At 44.7% G+C, this 23,725-nt stretch overlaps 1 protein-coding gene across 3 annotated transcripts in view; it reads left to right on the top strand.

The window, feature by feature from the left end:
* Positions 1 to 23,725, top strand: part of Cntnap2 (contactin associated protein 2) — a 1,898,113-nt gene that overhangs the window by 1,732,074 nt on the left and 142,314 nt on the right. For all 3 annotated transcript variants that reach the window (XM_048786770.1, XM_015493731.2, XM_048786771.1), the window contains one exon: positions 16,542 to 16,778. In XM_048786770.1, coding sequence (XP_048642727.1) covers positions 16,542 to 16,778 — 237 coding nt within the window. The remainder of the gene's footprint in view (positions 1 to 16,541; positions 16,779 to 23,725) is intronic.

Here is a 23,725-nt window from a genome sequence, read left to right as displayed (position 1 = left end):
TCAGGTTCTAAGAAGCACCCAGGCGCTGAACCCTAGCAATCTGTCTGCAAGCCGCAGGTGAATTGCAGCCTGAAATTACCTGATCTATGGCTGAATGAGCTGCGGTCAGTCTAAAACAGGGAAGGTGACGTCAGTTTACCATCATGGTGGCTGCTGGCCTCCTCTGTGGTCTGACCGGTGTGGAGAACCGAGATGGACCGCTTCCTTTCCCCCGTCTCGAACCCAGAATTCAGCCCTGAGTACGGTGCTTGCACGGCTGGCAGAAACTGCAGCGCTGTAACCCTGCGTCTCTATCCCAGCGCGCGCTGCAGACTCTAGCCACGGGGCGATTTGCTGAATAAGCCGTGTTACCCTCCGTGCGACAAACCTCTCGCGTTTGAGTCCCCGTAGCCGATCCTCATGCGATGGAAATCCTTCCTCCAGGTTCCGGAGCACCCCACTATTGCTGGAAATTCCTAACAAGATATCCTTTAGCCGTCCTGACTTGTCATACTCCCACACAGTGAAGCAGCACACGGGGGTAATGCACTCCCCTCGCCGCCATCTTCCCGTCTCGCGCTAAGATTTCTTTTAAATAAGAAGAAAACAAAATGAACTTTGGGATCAAAGAAACTATTTTAATACGTATTATTAATATATTGCTTTTTCTACTGACAAGGTAGTTAGATACAACTTTTCATAATTTATTAATGGAGGAAAAGGACCATAAAGGCAAATGTGTCTAGGACCACGAAGTCAAAATGTGGCCCTGCTGAGGACTCCCAGGCCTGAAAGTGTGCCTGTGGTGGAGGTAGAAGAACCTAGACCCAGACCTCTACCTCCTGCTCTGCCTTGCCCTCTACCCTGCCAGCCTCCACTGGCCAGGGCACGCCCCCCCACCTCGCCCACACTGCCTGTCCTTACCTGGCCTTACCTCCAGACACAGGTTAGGCTGCCTTCTCTAGGTAGGTCGGCCCCAGCCTCTCATGTTATTCACCACGAGGCTCCTCTGTCCCAGCTCAGCTGATCCTCTCATGGTCCATGTCCACTGCTGCCATTCCCAGCCCAAGTCTCATTCCTGCTCCACTCTCCACCCAAACCAGCCTTCCCATTTCCTCTGTCTGCCCACAAGCAACCTCATCTCTCAGGGGCTTTGTCTGGGTGCCACCTGTTCCAAGCTATCTCTAAACATGTCCAGCCCTGAGTGATCCATCTAGTATTGATTAACATTTAATAGTGAGTTACCTCATCTTGCTCATATTCAGCTTATATATCTTAGTGTTCCCTCTCCTTGAGGGTCCTTGAGGGCAGAAGCTCTATTATTCTGGGTTCTCCAGAAAAGCAGAATCCATAGGAACCAACAGGACATATAGATAGAGATCTAGAGGTATCTTGATCGATGATGATTGGTTGATTGATTGTTCTGTCAATCCATCTGGGATTTTATTGTGGGGAATGGCTCATGAATCATGGGTGTCAAGAGGTCCCATAATCGATTATCTGTAAGCTGGAAAAATGGGAAGGCTGGCAGTGTCATTAGCTCCAAGCCTGCGGGCTGGAGAACTGGGGAGCTAATGGTCTAACTTCCAGTTTGAGGTCAGGGGCCTGAGAACCATGACAGGTGGAAGTGGGAGGTCCCAGGACGTGAGAAGAAAGGTGTCCCAGTTCACCAAGACAGAGAATCCACCCTCTCTCCATCTTTTTGTTTTTTCTGGGTCCCCTCTGGATTGAATGGTGCTCACCCACATTGGTGAGGGTGGATTTTCTTGCTCTATCTTCTAGAAACACCTTCACAGACACACACAAAAATAATGTTTTGCCAGTTATCTGAACACCCCTTAGCCCAGTCAAAGGGACACATAAAATTAATGATCATAGAAGCTGGTCTTCACACTCCCTGAGCATATGATCTGCACTCAGTAAACACTCAGTTGATTGGCAGAAATCTCTCTGCTCCCCCTACAGTAAGTAATAGGGACAAGTACCACCTTTTCTGGGTGCCTGAAATAAGGTTCACCTTCCTTCCTCGGTCTTACGTTTTCACCCTCTGTGATGACCGTCACGCCGACTGTAAATTCCTTGTAGGCAGGGGACTAACATTCTCTTACCCCCATCACCCTAATCCTCAGCACAATGCCTGGTACAAACGAGGAGCTTGGTAAATATTTGATGAATGAGCATATCCTAGGATCAATCCTTAAATTGAATTTCTTATTCTGGTGATATCTGTTTTTAATGTGAGTTCACTATCCCTGGGGTGGGAAATAGGAAAAAAGAAAACAAGAAACCAACTTGAAAGCAAAATGAAATCAGTGCCAAGTTATTTCCATAGGATTTTTAGTTGACCTTCCCTGTAACATTAAATGCTTTCCCCACAGCATTAAATTCACAACTAAACTATAACTAGCTGTCTAAACTAGACAAGGATCCCACTTAAATATAATCCATTTTATTTCAGTTTGTGTCTTTGAGAAATGAAATACTGCAAAGATTTTTCCCTACTTTTTATTAGATGCTATTTTTAAAACATTTCTTGAATTTAAAAAAAAAATACACAGTAATGGGATAACTCCAAATGTGTGACATTCATCAAATGTTAAAGTCGGAATTTAATGTATCCTATAATTAAGACTCTTCTAAAATTGTTCCAGATACTTGAAGACCATGATTGTTTCTCCATTTTTATGGTGTCCAACATACCTGAGAAATCACTAGTATTTCCTGAGCAATTGAACCAGAACACAGAACAATGGTGAGAAAAAGGGGCTATTTAAGCATTCAGAGCACGTGCTCTCACAAATGCATCCTCCTGACCTGCAGAATGTTAGTGAGAGTTTAGAAATGGCTACAAAAAGAATATTCCACTCATCATTTGACCTGTAAGATCTAATCAGTTTTATTTTGATCACTACACCGAATCACTATTGGCTTTGCAAACACTAATTACAAACACTAGAAACACATGCATAAATGGCACTTTAAAAGATCTTTTAGAAGAACATACCATTTGTACATATATATAAGATTTATTTTCTCTGGTGCTGACCAATTTCAGGATCAACTAACTGCTGATCCCAAGAGCAATTGTAAATGAAATTCCCTAAAAAATTTTTGATTATCAAGAAACTGCAAGAGAAACTACCTTAAAAGTACAGTTCAAACATTTCGTCTCTTAATCCCAAATGAAATAAATCAACCATCAATTAGTCTTTTCTAGTTTCTTGGGTGGCCATGAGTGGATCAGGTCACTGCACTGGGCTTAGGATGACCTTGAGTGGGGTCTGGGTCCAGGAACTCAATGAATCCCTAGGGTAGGGCAGGGATGGGAAGGGGAGGTTGCAGGAGACCACATCAGAGGGTGGTTAGGTTCAGCAAAGTGACTGGCTGGCTTACAGCTAGCGTCAGGAAAGTTCAGCAGTAACAGAAGCACCTGGCACATTCTTAAGCATTACTAAGTGTTATTAAGTAGTACTTGCAAAGAATGCAATGAGCAAGACACTTTTACCAGACCCATTTTACTAACATGAAATTGAGGTGTAGAGAAATTAAGTAGCTTGTGCACAGGTGTTATAACACAGATAATCTTACTGTAACACCTATGCCCTGAACCACTGAGCTGTGGTTCTCCCCGAAGGAGATGAGCTTCCCTTTCTGGCAGGAGGCAGAGGTCACCCTGGAAATGGGAGAGCCACAACCTTCAGAAGCACTGACAGACGTCTTTCTAGAAAATCTAGAACTTGCATCAAGGGAGCCTTTAGGGAGCAGCCCCTAGAGCAGAGACCCCCTCAATCTAGGCACTACTCACTCCTTGACTGCATGTTCCTAAAAGGAAAAAAATCCTTAAACATGAGTCTCCAATACCTTTATTTATATGTATAGTTGTAAATTTTGTGAATGTACTATGGCTTAAATGTGCATCATAAAATTATGCACAAAGGGAAAAAAGCATTCTTTTACACCAAAAACTTACCATAAATTCACTTCAAGTAACATTCACTTGTACTTGCATTGAAAGTATATATACACGTGCGTGTGTGTGTGTGTGTGTGTGTGTATAAAACAATAAAGGTTTAGTAGTATTTTAAAGTTTATCTGAATGTCTTGATCTAGAACCCAGTTTTCTTAGAATTATTCCCTAGTTCTCTTAGATTATTTATCTAGATATGGATGATTACATGAAAAAATGCAAAGTGAAACCCTTGATGGATGGTAGAATCCTGAAACTATATACAAAAACAAAAAATAAAGAGTCTTTAGAAAAGCCCACAGCAGTGACCCAAGATAAAGGTCACTCAGCAAGAAAAATTCTCTCTAGAATAATTCTTTTAAATGCCAGAAACAGAGCCAAAGCGTTGATCCATTCTTTGGACCATTTTTTTTTTGTAGTAACACAGCAGTCAACATATAAAATGGAGCATCTGAATTCAGACAGACTAAGCTGCTGCCTGTGACAGAGCCTGTCTCATTCAGGGATGGATATATATATATATTCTGATTGTATATATATATATATATATATATATATATATATATATATATATATATATTCTGATTGTAACAATAATGCATACCTAAAGAAAGAAAAATTAAATTAAGGGAAAGCATTTCAGCAATCCCAAAGGGCTTGGAGCCCTCTGACAGCACCTCCTATTCCATGAGCTGGTTTTGGTGACATGGTTAAAGCAAGCTGCTTCTGGAATCAAATCTCTGGGAACGGGGAGCTGCTCAGCCAAGCAGCTGACACAGCCAACCACCAAAGTTCATTTAAAGCCAGGGTCTGCATCAGCCATATCTGGAGGTACCCTGCCTCTGGAAAAGTAGAGAGTAGATCTTCAAGTTCCTTTGCGTGCTCCTCACCAGAGTTCTCCTTGAAGCTTGGAAGGGCTGGGAGGTTATTAACCTCTGGGACCTGAACCCACATCTCCTTTCCCTGCACAGTTCCCAACCTGGAGAAAACCGTATTCAGGGGACAGTATCAAGTTGGCTGAGAAGTTGATAGTGGTCAGGTTCCAAAGGGATTGGTCCAAATCTCTAGCCACCAAGTGTGTCTGCTACTCAGAGGTTCCTGCCCTTAAGCAGAGGGCTGTTCTTGTCCTCTTAAAGATTCAGGTTGGGGTGGGCAGCTCACAGTAATTTGTCTTTAAGGTAAAAAGACTGGCAACAGGGCATGACCCAGGAAATAAAAACCCATGAAGTGTTTTATAAAGGATGAAGGTGATTGTGAGCACTTGACCCAAGAGATCTTCAACTCAAGTATCTAATATAGATTATTAATTGCCTTCAGTGTGTAAAGTGACTCCTTCTCTAGGTGCTTTGCTGAGATTTTTTCCTGATGACTGAGATAAGTAAATGTCTACCACTGCTCCTCTAAAATCTCCCACCCTGAAATAACTGCTTCCCTGCTACAGAGCTTTAAGGATTCTCACCATAAATGTCCTCCACAAACAGCAGCATACCATAATAAGTTTCCAAGGTCATTTTGTTCTAACTTCTAGATACCCTTGGCCACCTTTTCAGATATGTCCTTTCTGGGGTGGTCATCTTTTCAGATGTGTCCTTATTAGGCAAGTGGACTTTTATGAGGGCATTTCAGCCCCACCCAAAGCTTAGCAGACAATGAAAGCTCTGTAGGGTATCATCCATGTTCAAGGTGCAGAATGTTTCAAAATTCCTCTTCCATAGGACCCTCTGTTTGTGGAGGAGAATGCTACATACAGAAAAGACAACAGTGTAATTTGGGAAGAAGGGCAATCTCTCTTCCTGAGCCAGGGGCCTCCATATTAGATGTCAGATCAAAGCTTTGAAATATCCAGGCTTCCAGACTGTGGCTTTGAACAATCGGCCTGGGTGCTGGAAATGGCAGAGGCTGTGGAGAATCCTTTCCTTTAAGAAGTCACAGCTTTGACGTAGCACAGCTCCTCCCTGCACTGACCTCTCTCTGGCCACTGCACGTTGCTTTCACAGTTGCCTTTGTGTTCAAGGATGGTTCAGAGAGCAATCCCTTGGGCAAACCAAGTTTGGCACATCACTAAGCAACAGATGCTTCCTGGAAAACCATTTGAAGGTGTTGCAGAAAGAATATGCGAGCACATATGCATGTGTATACATGATTTCTGGGGAAAATGTACACCGAGTATGCACACATGCTTTCTGAAAAATCACACGCACATTTTCCCAAAGACCCATTCTGAGGTTAATCTTATGTGGAAAGAGAGAGTTATAGGTTCATACTTAAAGGCTCTTGCAAACATTTTTTACTTATTTTATAAAAAAATGAATTTATCACATGCAAAAATGAATTTGTCTGCCTTTTTCCAAAGATGTGATACAAAAATAGGGACCTGCTCAAAAAAACCTACAAAAGAGGAAAAAAATCTCCTAATACAGGGAAAAAATATTGAAGTAAAATTTTAGTTGTCAGTTCTGTAATTGAAGCTGTCTGCTCACTTGAAAATGTTGTTTTCGTTGAAGTAGAAGGAAAGGGGGATTTGGCAAATGTCTCATGAAGTTAATTTCCCTAGACAAATTACACACATCATGCATGAAGATTACAAGAAGGGTCTCGCTGTGCTGAGGGCTGAAAGAGTCCAATTTTCAAGGCCGTGTGCGCTGATACAATTAAGGGGTAGCCTCAGTTCATTATTTTCTTTTTTTTTTAATTTTCTTCTTCTTTCATTTTTACGTCTTTTCCCCTTCCACCAAAGGCAAAGTATAATAACTTCAATGAAAACCTCATTTTCAGGAACTCTGGATAATTCATAATCCTGAACTTATTTTCCCAAATGTGCTGATAGCCAATTCTATCTTGATTTCTTTGAGATGAATCTTGGTTTTTTGCCCAATATTTTATCTTTTTTGAAGAAACTACCCTCAAAAATTATAGATAATGATAAAAATGTATCACCAAGATGTATTGGATTTTCTTTCTGGGAAAGGAGAGAGGGGCAAGAACTCTGAAAAATATTGGCCACGCTAAATTGGTCCACACTACCATTAATCAGTGCTCATTCACTGCAGAAGTATACATTAAGTGACTAATATGTGCCAGGAGTTGTGTTGGACTCTGGAGATTGAAACTCCAGAGTAGACAAGATATTGTTTGTCCTCAAGGAACCTGTGGCCTTCAACAGATGGATATGTAAACTAACAATTGTAGTTCAGTGTAAGAAAGTCTTTGGAAGTATTATAGTTTGAATTTATTACCTAGAAGAATGAATGTTTAAATCTAGTTGTCAGATAAACAAGTGGTGACCACTGCAAAACAAAGCCAGGAGGGTCATTGCCAAGCCAGAAAGGAAACCCAGTGCAGAGAGAGAACGGGCTTCTTGCCCTGGAGGAACCCAGTGTCCTTGGGTCTATCCATCCTTGAACTCCGTACGGCATCATACATACCCTTCAGTGAACATCTTTTTTTTTTTCCAAGAGACATAATAAAGACCCACCTTCTAAGAGTCCAAAAATCTTGTGAGGCCTCTGATGACTTTACTGGAAAATAATTAAATTCTTGAATTGCATGAAATACAATGTAGTTAACTTCTAATATTCCCTCTGTTTTGCCTCATTCGAGAAACTCCAGACAATTTCTTTAAATCATGCAAACATCAATCCTGTCCACATAAGTCCATTTCCCAGTTGATGACTCAATGCCCAGCTGTGACAGTCTGTCCACATTAAAGCTGCCCATGTAGTATGTCAAGTCCTCTAAAGATGGCAGACGGTTTGAAGACAGATTGTGTTGATTAAAGGATAGGTTAGCACTGCGTTAGACCATTTCAGAGAATATCAAGTCTCAATTAATATAATAACTAAGCCTCCATAAAATAGGAATGATGGTGTTACTGAGTGGGGGTTTCCTGGGTTTTGTGTTTTTGAAGGAAAGATTTCAGACAAGACACAGAAAGAGTGCACTGTGTGAGCAAAGAGATTTATTAACCAAAAAGCAAAAAGTAAGCTCCCGGGTCAAGAGAGTGGGTCTTATTGAGCACCAGGGACCCCAGACTTCAGCAGGGAGATGCAGAGCAGTTAGAATAAGCAAGCAGAACAGGCCCATTTAACAAAACAAAGTTCACTCCAGAGAACATGGAGCAGGCCATCCCAAGACAGGGGGCGGCCCTGGGATTTGGATGCAGTCTGCTTTGACCTCCAGATCTGGTCTGAGTTGAGTTCCTTCCCTGTCCATAGGTCATATGATGACAAATGAAAGTGACAGATGGGTTACATCACTCTAGGCAAAGGGTGCTCGCATTGTCCCAGCATTTCCTCAAAAGCCCACAGGGAAGTGAGAGCCACAGTGCTCATGAGAACACAGCAGCGGGGCGGTTTGGTAAAGCTTACACACACCCAGGAGAACTGCAGGGACCCGTGTGACCAAGTGGCTGTGCTATCTCCAGTTAGAACCTGGTTCTAAACACACCTGGGCATAGCCCTCCTGTCACCTGGTATTGGGGCCCCTCCCCTTGGCCCACCCCTTCCTGGCCTTCTCTCCTCTATACTAACAACAGCATGTACCTCTAAGTGTTTCCGTTAAGAAACTAAGTTAAACAAGATAACATGAAAAGTGGCCCCTGAGAAGACCCAGGGGGAGCTGGACAGCAGTTCCTTTCCTCACTGTGTGTTGATGTGTGTCCAGCACCAATGCCAGCATCCTCACTGAAGCAACCAACACTCAGGGTTCCACTCACACTGCCCCCGAGCTATACCAGTGGATAAATCATGTGCCTGCCCTCAAGAACCTTCATGGTTGAGACTTCTGTTTGACTCAGGCAGATCAGCTGAGCAAGCAAAGTATTGAAATGTTCAGCGTGGAGGGCAGAAGAAACAACCCGCCACTTACCCACACAGTGGAGGGGGCAACAGGCTCACATCATGCAATTCACTCAATAAGCAAGGAGTGAAGCATATAATGCAGTTCCTAAAGCAGCAGCTTCCTAGCAAACCCTGAAGTCAACAAAGCAGAAGTAAATGAGACAGACACATGGGATCCAGCACTCTACGGCTAAATCTGTTCAAGTAACTGACCAGCCACCGTGTGGACATGCTCCAACTCAGCCAACACTCAAGAGCAAAAGCAGTGGAAATTAAGAACCTCCGTCAAGCTGCAAGTCCTTTAATTCTGTCGAATGTACTATTCTAAATGCATCTCTAACATTTCCATGAAAAAACTGCTCTTTTAATTAATGATGATGTGTAACTTGATGGAATGACATTTCTCTCAAGAGGCTCCCTTTGCAAATGGAACAAAACTAAAAATTTCCAACTACAAAAGGTCAACGGGGGACAACTAGTTCCTACTCACACTGCCCCCAAGCTATACCAGTGGATAAAGCATGGTGCCTGCCCTCTAGAACCTTCATGGTTGAGAATTCTGTTTGGCTCAGGCAGATCAGCTGAGCAAATATTGCGATTTTTAAAAATTTAAATTTCATTCAACTCAATTCAGCAAATGTTTATTGAGTATCTACTGGAGGCTGGGGGCTGGCTGAGATTACAAGACAGGGCTCTTTCCCCTCAGAAGCCAGGCACATAAGTAGGATCTTCGAGGCCCCAGGCCCGCCTTCTTGGCCAGCAGCTCTGCCTGCTGCCGGCCACCACATTCCACCCGTAGCCGTGATTCTCAGCCCTGGCTGCACCTCAGGTTCATCTGAGGAAAGGTCAAGGCCCACCATTAGGCAGGACCCTCCCCAGACCCTCTGAACCAGAATTCTGAGAGTTGGGCCCAGATGGGCTTCTTGCAGCCACGGTGGAGAAGCTCGGGCTGTAACGTCCTGAGACCTCGCCATCCCACTCCTGAGCACCTCTGTGCCTGCCATTCTGGGCTCTGAGTGCCCTTGTCCAGTCTGCCTAGTTGAAACTATTCATCTGTTGATACCAGCTCTGACGTCACTGTCTTAGTGGAGCAACCCAGGCTTTGCTGCAGCCCACCCACGGAGCGCGGAGCCTGCTCCCCTGCGCTCTTTAGTCCTGCACACTCCTTTACTGTGGATCACAGCTCTGCATGATGCTGGCTTTGCGCATCCCTCAGGCAAATGTGAACTATTTTGGGGAAAAGTCCACACCACATTTACCTCTGTATTCAGCAGGGGCCCAGCTGGAGAAGGACGTAAGTGTTTACTGAATTAAACAGAAACCAGTGGTACTTGTTGGCGTGGTTACAGAGCAGCTCTTCCCACCATGCAGGGCACTGAGGAAAGGAAATGGAGCCTGTACAGAATGAAGGGTGCTAGGAGAAGGCAGGAGGCGAGGGGTGGGAAGGAAGCAGAAGTGCATGCTGGGGAGCTCCGGCGTGGCTGCACCTCAGGCAGAGAGCAGGGAGAAGGGGAGGCAGGCTGAGAAGGAGGGCGAAGGGCCTAAGTCATTCTGGAAGGCGCAGGAAGCAGAGGCCGGAGAGTTCCTAGAGATTTGCCTCTGATGGAAACTGTAACTTGGTCTCTGAATGGTGTTCTAACCCACTGAACATGAGAATTCATCATGTTCCCTCACTCCAGCTCCATCTTCTCCCCTCCTTTGCAAATTCATTCCTCCTTTCCCACCTAGACAAGGTAATACTTCCCCAGGCTCAGGCCTGAGCCTCCCTCCCCCGCTGCGTGTGGTAGTAAGGACTGTCTGTGACAATTTTAAACTGCCCTTTTCTGGCCCAGACCTCTTTGCCTCTGACATCTCCTTTCCCCTCCCTTCAAAGGCACCTCAAATGTTACCTGTTCTAAGCTAAACTCCAGATACCGGCCATCAACTCCTGATCCCCAGCCCCACCAGGACCACCTCTGTGTTGCAGAACATGGGTTGTCACCACCGCCCATCCAGAAACCCAGGGTTGTCCTCAGCATTCATTCTTTGCTTCACCTCCCCACAGCTTAGCGGTCAGCAGGTCTGTTCACCTTGCCCATCTCTCCAACTGCCAGTCCAAAGCAGCACTGGATTTCCCCTGCCCAGGGCAGCAGCCCCTCCTCGATCTGCTGCGTCCCCTGTCCTTTCCCTCCCATCCCTTCACCAAACTGCAGCCAGAGCCGTCTTTTAAAACTGAACATCAGTTTACATTATTTGCACTTAAAACCCTTCAGGAGGTACCCAGTGCTCTCCAGATTGAAACCTTTCTCTGGGTCACTTCCTACCAATCTCTGAAATTTTAGCCATCTTGGTCTTCTCTGCCTTGGTCCTCCAGAGCCCTCCATCCTTGGGACTTTCACACACACGCTCTCCTCCTCCCCTCCCCGTCCCTCTCCTCTCCTCTCCTCTCCTCTACCTGGAATACTTTCCCCACCCCAGCCCCAGTTAAATCTCACTCACCTTCAGTTATTAACTTCCATGTAATCTACTCCCTGCTAAACCCCCTGGCTCATAGAAAGCACTTGGTAAATATTTGAAAGAATAAATGAAAAACACTGGGCAGTGGCAGGCTTTGGTCAGAAGGATGGTGTCTTTAAGATGGGAAGGATTTAGAGCCCACAACAATTAAAAGATTGGCCCAACCAGAGTCATGTAGCCAGGGCCAACACCCCCACTTTTGATACCTGCCCCCACGTGGACCACATCACTCCTGAGGGGCATCTCAGGTGAGGCTGGCTACAGCGGAGGCCTCATGTCCTTTGCTGTCCTCTGTGCACTCCAGTGACGCTTATCAGTGCGGCTTTAGGAGCACGGCCCTGGAAATCCCAGATGCACACTCTTCCTGTTTGAAACCCTCCTAAAGACGTTCAGTGCTGCTGTCAAACCCCAGTGAACACCGTCTCCCGGCTCCTGTGTAGCCAAGCCTTAGCTCACTGATGTGTTAGTAACATTCTTTGCACTCGGTTCTCATGGGCAGCACACTCCACCCAGGCTTGACTGGAGAGACTGTCTGTGGTATTTTCTTCCATTGGACAGATTCACTTAAAGCTTATTTTATGGAAACCAACCTGGAAATGACCAGGCCTTTAGAGAGAGTGGTGGGAATCGGTCACATCAGATACATATCCTCCTGGGAATGCAGAATTAGTAGAGGTAAACATTGACTGTAGTCCAAAATAATCATAGAAAATTGAAGAAAACACCAAACAAACAGAATTTTAAAAATTCAGGAGGGACATTGTGTAGTACACTTGAGGAGAAAAAGCAGATTTTATTAATGTAAAGCCAGGAGAAAAAAAAAATGGTTGTGTTTCAGGACAGCAGGGCCTTCAGAGAACTACCAGAAACACATTTAGACGGTGCTGACCTTCACAGATCCTCCTGGAGGAAACCAACTCTAACACAGAATCATGATGCTCCCCGAGGTCAGTGTCCAGGGTCTTCAAGAGCAGAACTCTGTAGAATTCACTGACGTCTTTTACTAGATGACTAATTAAAAAGCAGTTAATGAGAGTGATCATCCTGAGCAATGGAACTCAGCCATGGAAGAGCTTCATGACCCTGAGGCCGTGTGCAGGCCTGGCTTCCCCGGTGAGGTCCCGCTTCCCAGGAGGAACACACAGATTTTAGCAGAAGCTATTCAGAGCTTCCAGAGTGCGGGATGGTTGGGATGAGGTGAAAAAGGGCTTTGGGAGGAAGGAAGGAATAAGCACATAGTGAACTTTTGTTTGTAGCAGAAAGTAAACTGAAGGAAGCCCTCCAAAGTGGCAACCCGGCTGGGTTGGCTGGGTGGTGGTGTGGGTAGAAGAGCATATGCTGGACGAGCCTGCACATCCGGGAGGCATCTCTCATCCACTCCTATCTATGAGGTCATGTTGGCAGCTTGAAATCAATTGAGGTGGTGAGTGGTATTTACACCACGGGAATTGGCAATAGGCAAAAAGTACTGACGGGATCCTCTCCCTCCCGCAGAGCCAATCACTCAACATTACCACACACCTCAGGATCTGTTAGATGAAATTCTGGTGGGAACAGTTCTCTGAAGTTCCTGTATTAAAAATAAACCTCACCACCTTCTGTTGTTGCTTCTCTGTTTTAATTACTAATACACAGTGGCATTCTTCAATTATCTTTTATTACACATCCGAAGTGGCCCAGCATTCGTGGGCTCTCCTGGCAAACCCACCCTCATTTAATACATCATATCCACAGGGAAATATTTCCAAGTTGCAAGTTACTGACTTTAAAATGAACTTTTGGAGAAGAGCCCGTTTATAATTTGAGGATTTTCCATTCTGGGTCCTCAGGGAAGTTAGAGAACAAAAGAACCACATCAACTTCTGATACTATATAGGTTACAAAATATATCCTAAGTAAAAAGGCAAATGGAATAGAATTATTTAGCTTGAGGAAGAGAAAGAGGAGAAGCAATTTAATTATGGGAATGAGTGCTAGCTGTTTTATTTTCTTCATTTTTTGTGTTTGGGGAGTTTTTGCAGTTGTTCCCGTGAGCCTCAGGGATTTGGTTAGATACGGGCATGAATATCTGTATGGGATTATTCTTGGATGAATGACTTGTGGATTTTATTTCAAACATTTGCAAACTTCCTTTCCTCCATCAGGGATAATTTCATACGATCTGTGTTAAATGCCATTAAATAGTTAAAACAAGGTCACTTTAAGGGTACTGTCTTAGGATCCTAAATCTACAAATGATGTAATGCATCTCAACATTCTGAGAAATGTGATGTAATTCAACAAATCTTTCATAACATGTCTTAGAATACTTGCATACAAAATTTATCAAAAAATGAATATTATGAAACTTAGACTATCTTATTAGCATAGAAACCTTAAATCAAGCATTCTAACCCAATGATTTTCTATGATTTAATGGGGGAGCTAATGTTATTTGTAGCCGGTTAAATTAGTATTATTTGAGTTATTCATTCAGAAGGGATGGAGATGTTACATGCTAAAGGAGAATGCAGTAATCTGATTTGGCATTTCCTTAAAACGATCTGAAACAATGAAATGACAGCTGTAAATCTGCCACTTGGAAGCTTAAACGATTCCCATCACTCCTGGGCCTTAGCTTAGCAGTTGGTTTATGATGCGGTTTCAGAATAACACATTTAAGCTTGGTGTGTCCCTTCCTCCAAAACTGACATAAATCCATAACGCTTTTTAATGATGACTCTAAAATACACCAAAAGTATTCTCTGAGGCATATTTTTGGATTGTTTATCTAAGATCTTTAGGTTCCTGAATTTCCCCTTCATGATCTGCCTTGGAACGGCTGTCTCCAGTTTAGCTGATAAATGCACATTATCACCCGGGCACACGGCTCAGCTACCTGCTCCATCGGGTCGCCATCCTGCCTTATCCTCCCAGGCGTATCAGCTGGGAGCCTGTTTAAAATGCTGATGCCAAGGCCCCTGAGCCAGGACCTCTGTGCTCACCTCTGGGACCCAGCCTGGGGACCAGCATTTTAATGGCCTTCCACGCAGGCCATCTGTGACTTATGGGTTCTGCTCACTCTCTGGCTGCAGCTCTGGCTCTGGGGAGAACCTGGCAGGGGGAAGCTTAGGTTCTCCAAGGGAACACTGTGCACCTGCAGCTTCAGGGCCTCAGAGGCTTTTCCTGCTCGATTGCCTCTGTTGCCCAGAGCTCCCTCCCCAGGAACTCAGCCTTGAACTTCAAGTACCTGGTGGGTTTGTTTTTCCTGCCCAGATTTCCTGACTGCCTGCCTCTGCTTTGTTTGAATCCTCTGGGCTCCCTTCCTCCTCCTCTTCTAAGCCCCAGGTCAGCCTCTTCTTTCCCACATGCCTGAACCTGTTCTCAGAGGAGGCCCCACATTTTCTGGTAGACTCTCTCCATGCTGAAGTGAACTCCACAGTGTGTTGGCCCCAGGTGGCCTGCCTTGGCTCCCTGCTCAGCTAGACGTAGTTCCAGAGGCCTGTCCTAGGAATGCACATCTATCCCAGAGACCCTGAATTACAAAGACAAGAATCACCTGTGTCACATTCACTGTACCCCAATAACCAAACTAAAATGGGGTGGGAGCCTCCACGGACTGTTCCAAAAGGGGCCGTGGGTGTAGTCCAGTGGCGCGATGCCTCAGCCTGCAGGCTCGCTCTCCACCAAATGTCTTTGCACATTTCTCAGCTGCATGCCTCACTGTGTTCCAGGGTCCCCCTGTGTATACCTGGTCCTGGGAATACCCCACTGCATTTGAATAGCCTGTTTCTCTAAATCCGCCTCGGGATCGAGAGCATCTTAAGTGCAGGGGTTGTAACTTCAGTGCCCAGAATTGTGCCCAGTACACAGTCGGTACTAAAAGAACAGAAAGCCAACTCAGGCCATGAGGGTTCTCGTCCCATGTCTGCCACATCTGCACGGTAACACTCGCCACACTGTGCTCAGATGGTTGACCTGTCTCCTCCAACACAGGCCACGCTGTGAGAGGAAAGGCTCCTCACAGACCAGCGCCATTTTTGTTTCTCTTCACATCCCAACAAGCCCTGCAGCAACTGGCATGGGTGAAGTATTGGTTCAATCTTGTGTTTCCCAAAAAAAATTACTTTGGGATTTTGAGCAACACAGTTCTTTATTGTGAAAGACAGTCCCAACATTAATGGACAGCCTACTGTCCCTACCCCTGCCTGCTAAAAGCCATTAGTACCCCTCCAATGGGATACCTATCTAACAATGTCCTCCTCTGTTCATCATACTGTGGAGCAGTGTTTGTAAAATATATTCTGCATCGTGTCAATGCTGTGGCGTGTTGGGTGTTGTGGGATTAATGGGTTCCCTGGGCAGTGAGGTTTGAGAAATGCTTTGGAAAGGCATATGAAGAGGGTCATGAAACTAACTTTGAAGACCACAGGAATCTTCATAGGGTGACTCGGCCGGTCAGTGAACATGGGTGAGCAAAGTATGGGCAACCGGCACAAGGAGCCTGTCTGCCAGGAAGTGATTAAAAACCTATTAGCACTGATTAGGCTATCAGAAAAGCATCATGCAGGAAGGGTGAGTGACCTTCCTTCTTGTTTCTTAATGATGATAATAATAGATACTATTTATTTAGAGCCAATTACTCTCCACTTCACAGATGAAATACTGAGGCCTGCAGAAGTCGGTTAAGTGACTTCCCCTAAGCCACACAGCTAAGTGACCCCAGAGCCGAATCTGAATCCAATTCTCTCTAATTTTATCTTTTGTGAATGGAAGCCCTATACACAAAGCCCCCCGGGTCTTAGGGTTTATGTTGGGCCTTTCTATGTGAATAACCAAATCAAACCCAATCTCAAAGAGAATGCACAAGTGGGCTCCTTAAATCAGGGCTTTATGCTATAATTCTGCCTTTATTTTTCAGCCTGTCTCCTTAAACCAAAAATCAGTTGTTTGGTTCTGAGCAGTGTACATGACATCTTTTTTTTTTCTAGTATGATTTCAGTTTCTTAGTTTTTATTACAGTTTTTTAATCTTGCAGATTTCCATACTCTGTTACATGCTCGATTTGTTGATTGGTTTGTTTTTGATAGGCTATTTGTGTTGATGAAATGGCAGACATCTGCCTAGTTTACTCAGACTGACACCTCCTGGGGCCAGTGTGACCCTCAGTGACCTGTCTTAGAGGCCATCATGAAGTCAGCAGTCTACCCAAGTTGAACACCTTGGCTGGGTTGGTGCCAACCCTGCCCTCATTTTTCAATTTCACCTTTCCTTTTCAACAGATGTTGGTGCGTTTTTTGAAGAGGGGATGTGGCTTCGGTACAACTTCCAGGCACCTGCAGTCAGTTCCAAAGACTCAGGCAGTAGAGCAGAGAACTCTCTGGACCAGCAGCACTCGGGCCCAGACCTGGCTCAGGAGCAGATCCATTTCAGCTTCAGCACGACCAGGGCACCCTGCATCCTCCTCTACGTCAGTTCTCTCACCACGGACTTCTTGGCAGTTCTTGTCAAACCCACCGGTAAGGACAAGGATAGCTAGCCTTCCGCCATCCCACAGTGGGCAGACAGAATGTTCTAGAAGGAGTCTGGATGGTTCTGTCTCATTCTTTATTCCCCATAGGACATTAAGAGAGTTGCCTAACTTCTTCAAACCTTGTTCTCTGTTTGAAAGTCAAGAAAAACCTCATTGGTAGAGTGCTTTGTAGCATTGTGTTTTAGCAGTAACGTTGATGAGGTATATCAATGCCTTTCAAGAACCATATTACATGAATAAGAGGGTTTCACAAGTATAGTGATCATTTTTTGTTCCCATTAAATAAATACCTTTGCTACTGTGTTAAATAGACATGAGCTTTGAAGTAGTAAAATTAATTTTGTATAAATCAATGAACTATCCTGATTTATGATATTGTATAGAAAGAGACATTTTCATCCCTAAATTCCCTGAGAATTTTACTTTTATAAAATACACCCCTGGAATAAGGGTTGCTGAAAGCAGGGGTGTGTTATTACTTGTAATGCCCAGGTGCCATCTTGATCACCCCCTGCTCTGAACCAGGCAGGATCCTGGTTAGAATGCGCAAACGGGCTTTGGCCCTCCCATAGGGCCCTCTGAGAGGAGTCTGGCCAGTCCTGAACTGGAATCCATCTCCACTCTGAAACACCAGTTTGCATATGGTTAAAGTTTCAAGATCACTTTTTTAGGAATAAACATGTTTGGTGTGTGAAGGAAGAGCTCTCTGCCACTCACTCCTACAGAGACCGTGTGAGCTCCAGCTGTGAAGCGCCCCCACCATCCATCTCTCCTCGCTGTCCACAAGCACTCCAGTGTTGGGGCATCTTAAAGATCAAGATCTTCTCCCATGGGAGCCAAAAATTACTATTAACCCAACTTAGCTAGGGTTTTAAGAAATAGCAAAATTTAAACTCCTTCTGTAGGCAAGACTCTGTTGGTAAAAAGAATGTGAGAAAATGCATTATCTAGAATTTTCCCTTTCAGAAATCATTCCTAAAGAAATAAGACCAAAATCACACAGGATTCATGAAACCTGAGGATGTTCATCACGGAACTGTTTATAAACAGATTAGATAGAGCCTAGGAGTTTGTTCTAGTATAAGAGTGAAAAAGACAGGCATCAATTTACGGAATAATAGGTATTCATTAAAAATAACTTTTATGCAGAGCAACTAATGACATATGGAAATTTTGTGTAACATAATGGTAAACAAAAAAAAAATAGAGGTACAGCCTTGAATCTACAATCAGCTTAGCTCTGTAAAACAAATTTAAAAATAGCAATAATGTGAGCTCAGGTCTTGGATTGGATTGTGGGTGATTTGTTTCTCCTGAGTAATATTCTTCTGTCCATGTCAGATGCTCACACTGGGCAAGTGTTGCTTTTCTAGTCAGAAAAGAAAAAAAGAATAGCAAGTGAAATCAGAAAGTAAGAGTGCAGGAGAGAACACGTGCATCCCCTGTTTTCCAGGAGATCACTGGTTTATTTCCTCTGGATCAGGAGAAATGGATTTTTTAATCCATTCTCCATCCAGATGTACCAGCCTCCAAGTGGGCAGATAGCCCTTGGGCTTCTTCTCCTCCCCCGGGAGGAGGGCTCTCACCTTGAGATGGTCAGAATTTGGTGAGCATGCGCTGTAGATGCTGTGTCGCCCACTCCTCCACCTCTGCCACACCAAAATTTGGTCCCAGTTAAATTTCAGTGACACCTTCCCACAGCCATGGCAGCGTTGCGTGCACGTGTTCCCCTGGGTGGGGGCGTTCCTTGGCAGGTGGGTGGGGGGGGGTGCTTTGAGCAATCGGTTCCTTAGCGATGGCCGCCACCTGACGTCGCTCACTGCATCCCCACCACCATCCTAAGTGTTTCACGAGCGCTGATTCCCAGGAGCCACACAGCTCCAGGAGGGAGATCCTCTTATGCCTTTCTACAGATGGCAAAGCTGGTGCGCAGAGAGGTTCAACGACTCGCCCGCTCAGCTGCTGAGGGCAGGGCTGGGGTTTCTGGGTGCAGGTGTCTGATTCCAGGCCCAGACCCCTCCGGTCCCTCTGGACAGTCAGTGCATTTGGCGGAAAAAAATCAGGCCATTTCTTTCCAATTGTTGCCAGGCCATCCTCAAACTGCTGGTGAAAAGTCAACCTTTTTGCATTCCAAATACTGCATTTTTAAATTTCTGGAGGAAAAAAAAAATCAATAAGGTCTATGTATGACAAAATATAAGGGGGAGGAGGGACTAACAAACTAGAAAGTCTTGGCTAAAACTCCTGCTGTCCTTCGGACTTCGTGAGCTGAAAGGTCTTGTTGCTGTTCCCCAGAGCCATCCTCTCTGGAGCCTCCTTGTTCTGACAGCCACCACCACCTCCAAGATGCTTGAGCTCCATCTGCGAATGCTCAGTCCTCCCCCTCCTGAGGGCCAGGCTCCTGAGGACTCGGCTCCTACCCCGTCCCCTTGCCCCTAACACTACTCTCCACCGCACACGTCCCCATCAGTGGTCCCCAGCATCCCCCACGTCATGCAACCATAGAAATGGACTGCATTTGAATGGTGTATATATTTAAGACCTAGGTACTCATTTAATTTTTAAAATCATTCAATGATTATTTTGAATTATTGAGTTATTCAAACTTGGCCCTCCCACAGTGCCCTACGAATTATTCAAATTTGGCCCAGCTGTGGATCAGCTGTGTTTGTAGGCTCCCCACCGGGGACTGCGGCTACCCTGCCTCCCATGGATCTGCTGAGTGGTGAGGGCAGCGTCACCTACCACCCCATTACCCAGGGTAGGATAGCACATCCCGCTGGGAAGCTCTGGTCCATCTCTCTGCTTCCAGTTGCTTCGGGGTTGAAACTGGATCTAAGTTGCATCAGCCTTTCCCAGCACACCTGGAAAAGTCCTCCTTCATATGGACATCGTTTCCTGGAGATAGTGTATACTGTCCCCATTAAACACTTAACAGAGCCCCCGCATGGAGAGCAAGGGAGATCCCTAACCTCACAGCCTTGCAGGCAGCACCTCCAGCCTCACAGGGAAGAGCCTGGACTGTCTGGATTGGAATTCTGCATCTGCCTTTTGCCAGTTGACCTGGATGATCAGTAAGCAACCTCATGCCTCAGTTTCCTGATTGTAACATAGTGTCTCCCTTATTGAATTATTTTGAAAAGTAAATGAGTACCCAGGTCTTAAGCACTACATGGTGTATACATGCAGTGGCCCACGGGTGAGGCTGAGTGATTACTCTCACCAAAATCCACTGAGTCCATCCATATTTTGCCACCTATTCAGCAGCCCCTGCCCTTCGATTTCAAGAAGCAGGTACTCCAGTCGTCCGCGATCCTCTATCCTGGCCTCTTGCCCGCGATGCTCCTAGACCCACACACCCTCCGCCTGGCTCTTCAGTCCACACCTGTCTTTCATCCGAGGCCCACATCAAGGCTCACCTCCTCACAATGACTTCTCCTGACTTCAAACTCCAATTACACTTATTTTCAATGTCATTTGTTTGGCACTTAATGTACTGTATTGTTATCTGTCTCTGTTATAAATACAGCCTGTCTTCCCAGGAGATGAAAAGCTCCCAGCACTACATCTCCTGCCTACAATAGGTGCCCTGTAAGTGTTTGCTGATGATAATGATGAAGACCAGGAGAGAATAAATCTGTTAAGTACGTTATTTGCTGCAGTCCAATAAAAGAGCAGTCCCTTATAACGGCTTTAATTCACCTGGGAGATGAACATGATATAGAAGAAGTGAAGTACCCCTCATTTGAATAATATTTTACTTTAATGGGTAAATATTAACATCCTCCCCACCATCATTTAGTGATCCTCTTCTGCTATTATTTGAAAGGAATAAATATATCATTTAAATTTTATTTTTCAAGAATATTCCCACTGTTGTTTATAGATATTCATTCTATATAAATTTAAAGTTCGAACTCATCTTTTTTGTCAAAGCGAATAATTTCTGTTACTATTAAGTGAAGCATTTATAGGAATTTTAAATCATATCTTCAAAACCCAACAAAGCCAGAAAAAAGAGGGAAAAAATAATGAAAACAACTCAATACTGATTTTGTTTTCCTGCCCAGTACTAGGGATTGATTGAGGTCTCGCATGCTAGGCAAGCGCTCTACCACTGAGCTACATCTCCAGTCCTTTTTATTATTTTATTTTTGAGACTGGGTCTCACTAAGTTGCCCAGGCTGGCCTCACACTTATAATCCTCCGACCTCCATTTCCCAAGAAACTGGGATTATAGGTGTGTACCCCCACACCCAGCTGATTTTAATGGAACGGGAGAAAATAAATGGACCACTGAAAGTCAGGAGGCATATGGACCAGGTTCTGCGTAATCACTTGGTCCTCTCACACTCACATCCAGAGCCTTCTTTTACTTACTTTGGATCCCTAGATCCATGCATAGTGCCTGTCTGCATTAGAAGTGGACTCCACACTGTAACCAGACTGACAGCTCACTTTCAGGCCTGCAGAAAAACTGTGCTTTGTACAGCACTAAATAAACGCATTCTGCAGAAATGAATAAATGAAAGGTGAACCGGTGCAGCCATGTATTTGAAGAAACCCGCCGTCATCACATGATGTCCAAGCATCAGGAGTAAAAGCTTAAGACAACCAACTTGTTTGCTCTGCGGGTTGCCAAATGCCTGCTAATTATCTCCTTCACTTGCAAACAATGATGCTTTAATGTTATTTGGGTAAAAGGGAAAAAAAATCAGGAAAATGCTGAGAAAGGAAAAGGACCCAGGCAGAAAGAGGGAGCAGCACCTTCTGAGGCCCTGAGGTAGGAAGAGACTGGTATTTTCTAGGGAATAGAAATCCAAGGCAGCTTGGATATACAAAGCAAGAGGGAGAGTGGCATGATTTGAAAATAAATGAGCAAGCAAATCAGACAGGGCATGAGGAGCTGGATTAAGAATGTACATCTTCATCCTAAGAGCAACTGGAAGACTTTGAAGGGCTTTAAATGAACCCGTGAAATACTTATGCATTTTTTAAGAGACTTCTCTGTGCTTTGCATGAAAACATTGGGAAGGAAGATCCATTCATAAATTGATTCAACATATACTTATAAAGTACCTACCATGGATCAGGCACGGAAAAACTGTGCTTTGTACAGCACTAAATAAACGCATTCTGCAGAAATGAATAAATGAAAGTTGAACTGGTGCAGCCATGTATTTGAAGAATACTGGGCATAATGAAATAAAGAATATAAAAAGAATTCTTGCTTTCATGGAGTTTACCTTTGAAAAGAAGATGGATAAGCAAATTAATTAATATTTAGTGTGTTGTATGGTCTGTTATGGGGGAAATATAAGGCAGAAAGGGGAGGACTGGCTAAGAAAAGGAGTGGGTAACTTCTACTTCCATGGAAGTCATCACTGAGAAGATGACATAAGAGCAAATATCTGAAGGAGTGAGAAGTCAGCCATGCTGATATTGGGTGGCGAGCATCCTAGACAGAGGCAAGGGCAAAGGTCCCAAGGTAGCATTTGCTAGGCTTCTAGGGAGACAGCAAGGAGGACATTGTGAACTGGAGAGGCCTGAGCAAGGAGGAGAGAAATCAGAAATCAGGTCAGAGATGGTGGAGGAAGCTCCAATGGACGCTGGTAAGTCACCACAAGGACTTGGATTTCTACTCTGAGGGAGATGGAAGCCACTGGAGGATTCTGAGCAGAGGGTCACCCTGACCACCAGGGGGAAAGGGTGTATGAGGGGCAAAGGCCAGATTGGATGGGGGAAGTTGGAGTAAAAGCAGAAGCAAGAGGGGAGCAAAACGCATGGTACACTTTAAAGATCAAGCCAGGATTTGCTGAAAGATCAGACACATGATGTAGGAAAAGGGGGTCTGGAAGCACAAGGTGGCCGTCCATCAAAATGCACAACTGCGATGGGGCACTTCTGGGAATGGGTCCGTCTTACGTTGTGGGTGCTATGTCTGAGGTGCCAACAAGACATTGGGGCCAAAATAATGAGAAGACAGTCTGGGCTCAGCAAGAGTGACCTCAATGGAGCCAGAAGATATGTGTGGCCAGAGGCTTTGGTAAATAGAGATGGTGCTGGACACAGAGAGCCCACATCTGCTGGAAAGGAGCAATGTGGAAAAGAAGGGGCCAATTTGATGTCTAAGAGAAGAAAGTCAGCCATGCTTGGCAGAAATGCTATAAGCAAAGAAATCCAAGATAAGATGCTAACGTAAAACTCAGAAATAGCGAAGTTTTATCGAATTTCATTCAGAAAGCAAAAACACCAAGTGCAGTTAATTCTTGATAACCCTAACAAATGTTCCCTTCAACTCCAGGAACATGGTGCTACATTTTAAATGGCATGTGTAATGCTTGAAGCCCCCAAAAAGGAAGGGCAGCATTTTAGAAAGCACTGCATTTATTTACGTGTGTACATGTGCAGTCCAACGTCTGGAAGGAGAGACAGCCAAGGTGCAGTCGGTATCGCTCCATGGTGGGGTCGTGGGTGATGGTATTCTTTTCTCCTTTTTGTTTACTTTCTTCGTGTTGATTATCATGGTTTTTTTTTGTGTGTGTAATTTAAAAATCAAAGTCTCAGCCAGGTGCAGTGGCGCACACCTGTAATCCCAGAGGCTGGGGAAGCTGGGGCAGGAGGATGACAAGCTCAAAGCCAGCTTCAGCAATTTAGCAAGGCCCTAAGCAACTTGGCAAGACCCTGTCTTTAAATTTAAAAATGACCAAAGGGCTTGGGCTGGGGCTCAGTGGTTAAGCACCTGGGGGTTCAATCCCTGGTACCAAAAAAAAAAAAAATCAGATTATGGGTTTTGTGCCTCTAGAAAGAAAATCAAAGAGGAAATTGCAAACCCAGTAGGTGCTTCCATTTGGTCAAAGCCTCGCTGCATTGCCGACTCCATTTTTAAGCGCTCAGATGTCAAATGCTACTAACAGCATGAAAATTCCAATT

Source organism: Marmota marmota, unplaced genomic scaffold (assembly GCF_001458135.2).
Source record: "Marmota marmota marmota unplaced genomic scaffold, marMar, whole genome shotgun sequence".
NCBI lineage: Eukaryota > Metazoa > Chordata > Mammalia > Rodentia > Sciuridae > Marmota > Marmota marmota.
Note: the sequence above shows the minus strand (reverse complement) of the source record. Positions and strands in the feature narration are given on the sequence as shown.